The sequence below is a fragment of the Ictalurus punctatus genome, chromosome 28 (assembly GCF_001660625.3).
Source record: "Ictalurus punctatus breed USDA103 chromosome 28, Coco_2.0, whole genome shotgun sequence".
Lineage (NCBI taxonomy): Eukaryota > Metazoa > Chordata > Actinopteri > Siluriformes > Ictaluridae > Ictalurus > Ictalurus punctatus.
The window spans coordinates 2,018,354-2,026,443 of record NC_030443.2 but is presented as its reverse complement, the minus strand read 5'-3'; the positions used below and the strand labels follow the sequence as shown (position 1 = coordinate 2,026,443).

The 8,090-nt window shown below is 40.1% G+C and overlaps 1 protein-coding gene across 1 annotated transcript; it reads left to right on the top strand.

The window, feature by feature from the left end:
• The first annotated feature begins 2,095 nt into the window (after positions 1-2,095).
• Positions 2,096-7,623, top strand: tmprss4b (transmembrane serine protease 4b). The gene is made up of 12 exons (XM_017459596.3): positions 2,096-2,244; positions 2,351-2,480; positions 3,238-3,390; positions 3,502-3,628; positions 4,343-4,465; positions 4,551-4,594; positions 4,729-4,891; positions 5,533-5,699; positions 6,094-6,189; positions 6,339-6,481; positions 6,793-6,942; positions 7,270-7,623. Exons 2-12 carry the CDS (start codon positions 2,357-2,359, stop codon positions 7,279-7,281), a joined length of 1,302 nt encoding a protein of 433 aa, XP_017315085.1. The 5' UTR covers positions 2,096-2,244; positions 2,351-2,356; the 3' UTR covers positions 7,282-7,623.
• Positions 7,624-8,090: the final 467 nt, after the last annotated feature.

Genomic DNA, 8,090 nt, shown 5'->3' with positions numbered 1-8,090 from the left:
TGACCCATTTTTATTGAGGGGTCACAGCATCACAGTCAAACACTTGGCGAACTGATGACTAGCATCTGAATTATTATTATTATCAACTACATAAAAACGGGCAGATGATTTAAGTTAGATTAAACACTCCGTGTGGTGTTGTTAGAGGCAACGGTACACCCTGAACATACTTTCCTGACAGAACGTTCCAGAAGTGTTCTGATTCTCTTAATCAGGGTTTTTTTTAAATAAAAAAATTCCATTTATAGAATGAATAAGACTTGTCATGCTGCTTCAGAGCGTAAATTCCTCCGTCCTGAAAAGGTCGGGACAAGTTTAAGTCACAGCTTAACCCTCAGACTGTTACAAAGCGCTGACACTGGAGACTCCTTCCATGTGATATAAACGTCTGCGTACAGAAAAAGTCACCATATGAATGATGACACGTTCCGATTTGTTACATAACCATTTGTTTAGAATTAGACTTTGATTATGTGGTGTGTCTGTCGTGCCGGTCCCTGTGAATGAGCAGTTACGATGGAAACAACAATGTATTAGGACAAGAGCGTTAATATAAACCTCAGAAAGCTCAAACTGCTGTCCGAGTTGCTGTTATTATAAACGAAGAATGATAACGAGTCTTTATTAATCACGTATACGTTACAGCACAGTGAAATTATTTTTCTTCGCATATCATGTCAGGAAGTTGGGGTCAGAGCACAGGGTCAGCCATGATACAGCGCCCCCTGGAGCAGAGAGGGTTAAGGGCCTTGCTCAAGGGCCCAACAGTGGCAGCTTGGCAGTGCTGGGGCTTGAACCCCCGACCTTCTGATCAGTAACCCTAGCAGAAGATGAACTGCTTTTATTTGAAACATGCATGCACACACACACACACACACACACGCGCCTATCAGTACATTCCTTAGTCACATGGATCACAGAGTACACATTGTTTTCTCTGATGTTAGACCGGTTCTGTGATATCTCTCCTAACATTCATAGGTGCCCGCATCAAAAACATAGGGGCTGCTGTGACTTCCTCAGCTAGGCCTCATTAGTAGAACAGTATCACTGTGTTCCTGAATCCTTTTTTTTGTTTTGTTTTGTTTTGTTTAAAACGAGAGCACGAACTCCAAGATCATATTAACTCTATATGTGGTAAGGGAGGAATCACTCGTAGTGTGAAGTTTTCCTTCCTTACAACAGGTTATTAATTATTATTATTTTAACTCTTTGTGATTTTCATGTGTGTGATCAGAGCTGTGCGTGTCACCTAAAGTCATTAATGCATACAAACAACTAGAATTCAGAAGTTATACGTGCTGCCATCTGCTGCTGTGCTGGAGACATGCGCAGGCTTCATTGCTTCATTCCTATTGTTTGTTTGTTGTTGTTTATTTTGTTTAACTGAATTGTACGGCGGACACTTCATTTAGCCTAAGACCAATAATAGAAAGATTAATAGCATGCTGTCATTTGAGAGCAGTGCTTGCCTGTTGATACGGTTATGTTTTCCATAAGAAGGAATATTTATGGAAGGAGTCTCCAGTGTCAGGAAGTGTTCCAACATGGAAAAGTCTTTTATTTTGACTTGTGTTCACTTGTTTTTTGTTTCATGGACGTTAAATGTAATTACAAATGGATAAAAAGTGGACTTTAAATGGACTACGTGTCATGTCAAACAACCCTGTTGTTGATTATTTCCCAATGTGTTTGACTCCTCTTTTACCACAGCAACCCACCAACAGTTACAATATTTTTGTAATTAAATTTACAAACTTTTATTAGTTTATATTTATATTTGACGTCTGAAAAAAATGAGTTAGTTCCTGTTACCACTGACATAACCAAAATTATTATTTATACAATAAACAAAGGCTAGCAATGCAATACTTATTAGTCTGATAAATAGGTATTACTCTTTAAAAAGCCTGATTTGCGATTTGATTTGCCTTTTATTACTCTTATAACACTTAGCATTTAGTCTGTCTACTGGACTGAACCCGTAAAGTCACATGACTCTCACTAACACTGCAGCTCATCTCTAATTAACCATTAGAACCAACTTCAGTTCATCAAGGCTTATTCAGAACACCTATGCACAGGTGATGTTATAGGTCATCCATGCATTCTGATTGGTCAAGGGTGTCTTTCAGGTAGATATGCTGTGGTCCACATGCACATGCTCTACCCCACACACATACAGACTTTTTTTTTTTTTCTTCTTTTTAATTTATTTACAACAAACAAGCAAACAAAAAAAAGGTGAGTGTTGCATGGGTATATCTGGGAAAACACATAGGAATTACAGATGTTTCTCCATTTTAAGTGATTGGATATTTTGATATTTTTGTAACACACATACACACAGTGGGCCATGCCTGTGCAGTCGAGAAGGTTATCAAAGTTGCAGACAGAGAGGAAGAAGAGGCTGAGGTTTGCTCTGATCATCTGCTGTGTGCTGCTCATGTTATTATTCCTGGCACTGGGACTACACTACAGTAAGAATATCAATGCTAAATATTTTTATATTCTGTTAGATTAGATTAGTCACTTGATCCCACTGTGGTAAAGGACCAGTTTGTAATTTTGTTAATGTACTTGTAACTCAAGATGTTTAGGAACTTCTTTTTATGCTTTATCTATTCAGTATGGCCGAGGATATGTGGCCATATCTTTATGAAAGTGTGTGGTGGTGGTGGTGGTGGTCGTCGTGGTGGTCGTCGTCGTCTCCAGGACCAACAATTTACTAGTGAAGCTTTGTTGTCAGTACAGGACTAAGTTTGGTGTTCTACAGCAGCAGGGTTGATACTGAGAAACTTTACAGGATTTATTGCTTGTTAAACCCCACTAGTGTTGAAATTCTCAATTTTTGATCCAAGGGATCTTTTTTTTTAAATTGTCATTAATGTGCTCATTCTAATACGTTATCGTTTCTGTAGTAACTGCTCATTCACAGGTACCTGGACTGCACACGTGGTATTTATTTACTTAAATTAAATGCATTTGTTGATCTAGTGAAGAGATTGGGGGGGGTTCCACATTTTATGGAAGGAGTCTCCAGTGTCGGCACTTTGTAACAGTCAGACGTAAAGCTGTAAGTTTTCAGACATCTTCAGGACAGAACTCTTTCTTTGTAAATAAGAAGCTGTTGAGGGAATAACTCGTAAATGTAACTATAAACAGATAAAAAATATATATATATATCTGACCTTGGTGAAATGTAGCTGTGTCTGTCTCTCCCATATTTTCTCTCAGTCATCAGACACATAAACTCAAAGTTTTACTTCTGCGCTCAGTCTCTGGCATTCGTTCCCATCGTAAATGCGTGCGATGGGAAGTTCGACTGTGACGCTGGAGAGGACGAGCTCAACTGTGTGTCCAGCCTGAGGATCAACACCACGCATACGGGTACGTGCTCACAACCAAAACCAGTAAATCAGTTTAAAGACTGTCCACCAGGTGTATCCAGGTGTGTGTGTGTGTGTGTGTGTGTGTGTGTGTGTGTGTGTGTGTGTGTAGTGAGGTTGATGGGTGAAAGTTTGATTCTACAGGTTTTTGCTAACAATGAAACATGGAGCACTGTATGTGCAGACAACTGGAGAACCCAATACACTCGATTAGCCTGCCAGCAACTGGGTTATACACAGTAAGTACACATAGACACATGCTAAAGTTTGGTAATCCAAGTCATACAAATCCACAAAATACGTGTGTGTGAGACTCAAATTCCATACACAGCTACAAAAAGAAGTACCTTGGGACGGCTGTGACTCAGGTGGTAGAGCGGATTGTTCACTAATCGTAGTGTTGGTGGTTCGATTCCCGGCCCACGTGATTCCACATGCCGAAGTGTCCTTAGGCAAGACACTGAACCCCAAGTTGCTCCCGATGGCAAGTTAGCGCCTTGCATGGCAGCTCTGCTACCATTGGGGTGTGTGAATGAGACAGTGTAAAGCGCTTTGGATAAAGGCACTATATAAGTGTGCCATTTACCTTTCTCTGCATGCTGGTGTTTGTGATTTACAGTAAGTCAAAACTGAGTCTCCTGATGATTGTAGTGGGACAGTAATTGACATTCAGCCTGTTGGTGGGAAAATTTGTACGCCAGCTCAGATACGTTCCAACTCGAGACACAAAAGAAGTCTGATTACTTTGAGCTGGATGATGGATGAAAGCCAGCTGATTATCCACATGGTGGAATTTGCATCTTTACCCAGTAGTCAAGTTGAACTCATGACGGTCGGCGTGTGTGTTTGCATTTAAAACTCAGCGATACTGTAGTTTGCGGAGTTTGGAACATTCTGATGCACGAGTGTAAATTTCCGTCCTTTTTTTTTTTGTTTGTTTTTTTTTGTCGTAGGAGCCCACGGAGTATACAAGTTCCCGTGAGGAGTCTGCATCCTGACCTACAGACTGCGTTCAGTGTCGTCAATAGCGAAGACCAAGAAGCAAGTGCAAACATTCAGAATGTACTCCGTATGAGGTACAGCTCATTTGACCTCGTATTTTAATGATCCACGGTGTTGATGCAGTTTCTCTGAACTTCTCAATGTGGTGTGTTCTTTCAGAGATCAGTGTGTGTCTGGCTCGGTAATATCGCTGTCCTGCTCAGGTACATGAGTGTGTGGGGGTTAATGTTAAAACTCAACCCATGTACAGACTTCATTGAAATAGTTGGATTTGATTGTGAACTCGCATTGGAAATGGGGGGTGTGTGTGTGTGTGTGTGTGTGTGTGTGTGTGTAGACTGTGGTGAGGTGGTTGGTGAAGATCGGATCCTTGGTGGTAAGGACACAACAATAGAATCGTGGCCATGGCAAGTTAGTGTGCAATGGGACACGCAGCATTCATGTGGAGGATCGCTAATCTCGACACGATGGATAATCAGCGCCGCTCACTGCTTCGCTGGGTGTGTATCTGATGTGTACACACACACCGCTGTGAATGTAAACTAGGATGATACCATCTGTATTGGTTTAGTGCTTCATGTATCTGTATTTCTAGTTGTATTGACACCCAAAGTAGGTGTGGCCTAAAATAAACAAATAAATACATTTGACCCTGGGAGTTGATAATCTAACACATTTAGTTGGTTCCCAAAATAGAAAACAAACTAGTCAAATTGAAACCAGTGTGATCATGACCAGGCAGTTAATAAGGATGAGTGAAGGCTGTAAATGGTCTTTGTTTTTTTTTTCCCACTCACCTGCAGGAAAGCAGAAACGTTTTGTGCGTCCCACAGGATCCCAGTCCCAGCATGCACCTGTAGTCTAGACCACATGCTCTGTGAACCTTTATCAAAGCATTCTGTAAAAATAAATAGCGGTGTGCCTTGTATTCGCATCTGTATTTGTATCTCTTTAGAACGATCACATTATCATGATGTTCGTTCCAAATAACGTATTCGTATTCTCTTACGCCCCTACTGTAAATGTAGATAAACTGTATACGACCCAAGTTACCAATAAACTGGTCTCCTATACGATTCTCTCTCTCTCTCTCTCTCTCTCTCTCTCTCTCTCTCTCTCTCTCTCTCTCTCTCTCTCTCAGAAGAAACAAAGAACTGAGCCAGTGGAGGGTGGTTTTAGGCCAAACCTACATGACTTCGTCTGGGGCTGTGTCGGTGGAAAGCATCCTGCTACACCCAGCTTACAACTCTGTGTCGCGTGACTACGACATCGCCATGGTCCGACTCGCCTCTGATGTTCTTCCTGGAGGTGTAGCTTCCATCACTTCATCCATCTCTTTGTAGTACTGCCACTGGATATCGTTAAAAGTTGGTTGTTTTAGTTTGTTTTTTCTGGCTCCTACATCAGTGGGTGTCTGTCCAAATGTTAAGAATTTCAAGAACTAATAGTAGTTGGGGACGGCTTACAACTGAACATAGAAAATTGTGTAGAATTATTTAATTTTTCTTAAGGAAGAAAGCTCCAGCTAAACACTTGCACCAAGTTGTAAATGACCACAAACTGATATTAACACAAACTCTAGCTGTGGTGGTGTTATTCCATCTGGAAATTCATTTACTTAAAAAAATAAATAAATAAATAAAATAAATTGCAAGCTATAAGTATCCATCAAGAGTTTAAAACATCCCATTTCTTCCTGCAGCCTCCATCCATCCAGTCTGCCTGCCCCCATACCAGCTGTCAATCATGCCAGGGGAAGAACTTGTTGTGACTGGGTGGGGTGTACAACAAGAGAAGGGTAAGTGGATGGAGCTTAAAAATAAGAGCGATCATTTCCATATGGAAAAAATGTATATTTTTGTTTGTATAGATTTGCATAATAACTAAGAAAATGTGTAAGACTGCTTGTTTTTCAACTCTATTCATTCTCTGGTATCTCACCCTCAGGTCATCTGTCAAATGTTCTGCAGAAAGCCACGGTTCCTTTGATCGACCGATCCGTATGCTCGAACGCGTCCGTCTACGGTTCGGGCGTCACTCCCAGAATGCTGTGCGCTGGCTTTCTGAAGGGAGGTGTTGATTCCTGTCAGGTGATGAGCTCTTCTTCTATGTAGCACAGGATTGAATTCTCTAATCCGATTGGTCAGAAGGTGGCGGATTAATAAAATACTTCAGGATGTGCTGCTATAGGTGATTAATCAACTTTGAGGCAGTAACAGTAACGCAACCCTACCATTGATCGTTTTACTCGAACTGCATGACTCGGTGTTTTATTTCTTGAGTAGATTCTTATGTAACCTTGTTTTAGAGTTTTGTGGATGATCTTGCAGTAAGTATACTTAATAAAACAAAATGAAACCTTTACTGACTGGATTGTATCCAAATCTTTGTCTCTCTGTAGGGGGATAGCGGGGGTCCGCTGGTGTTCCTGTCGTCCCGGTGGCAGTTGGTGGGTGTGGTTAGCTGGGGAGGCGGTTGTGCTCGTAAAAACCAACCTGGAGTTTACACTGATGTCCGACAGCTTCTGAACTGGATTTACAGCATCATGGATGTGCGTGTATGAGGTTTCGATTTTAAGATTGAATTGAAATGACAATTGTCTTCGTTATCAAGTTTCGCGCTTCAGACTTGAGCTTTTTATACCACGGTGCTTTTAAATTCTCTATTCTGATCAGCCAGAAGGTGTCGATTCATTTTCCATGACCGTGTCTCTGACGTTAATCACGCATAAGTAATAAACATCGTGTAATTGTTGATGCGTGGCGGTTTTCTGTAAGGAGAAGTTTACATCACGATGCCTCATTTATTTAAAAATAAATAAATAAATAAATGAAATAACTGAATCATCACCTGCTGATTTTGTCTTGTCCCTTTGCAGAAATACCCTTAAGAAGCTTGGAGCTGCATCTAATGACACAACAGGACCATTTGAAGCGTGGTTGTACCTGTACAGTTAAAGAAATCTTTTACCAATATTAGAATTCTGAATGTTACCTGGGCTTCTGGGTTCGCGTTATAGAAACGACGTCATGTTCGTTGGTTCATGTGCTCGCTCTCTTTACATATTTTAAAGTAATATTGGGCATTTTGGGTGCTGTTTTAAATTGAAGGTTTTGTTGTTTGTTTTTTTAGTGTTTGTTAATATACAGATCAAAATGGTCATGCCTTGTGTTTTATCACTGTCGTACAGGAAACTTGTGAAAAAATAAACAAATGTATTTCAATAAAGAGATTTAAGGAAGTATTTCTACTTTTTTTTTTTTTTTTTTTTTCCCCCTTGGATAATGTGCGATTGGCGGGATTCAGGATCAATCGATGAATTAAAAATTAGCTTAAAAGTAATCAATGGGTTAAAGCAGTGGTCTAAGTTTGCACCATATGTATGTACTCATAGTTTAGAGTAAATCTGTTGACTAAATGTATTTGAATTAAACAAGGATGTTGTAGATTTACAATAAATTGGCATCCCACTTACATACAACCTCATCCTGTGAATTTTATATAAAAAAAAAAAGCCATTAATGTGCCTGTAACTCCCAATAACCAGACATTAAGAATTATAGTATTGATCATTTAATGCATCAGTTACTGACACATCATCCAGCACATCAGACATTTTAAATAACAAATCCTCAATCAGAAGACCTTGTAAGGATATTGTTTCATCCAACAACGTGTTCAGTGGAGATGGTAAAATAA

Coding starts and splice junctions, on each gene's coding strand:
- tmprss4b (XM_017459596.3), top strand. CDS start 2,357: ATGCCTGTGCAGTCGAGAAGGTTATCAAAGTTGCAGACAGAGAGGAAG. Junction 4,892..5,532: donor GCCGCTCACTGCTTCGCTGG/GTGTGTATCTGA, acceptor TCTCTCTCTCAG/AAGAAACAAAGAACTGAGCC. Junction 5,700..6,093: donor CTCTGATGTTCTTCCTGGAG/GTGTAGCTTCCA, acceptor TTCTTCCTGCAG/CCTCCATCCATCCAGTCTGC.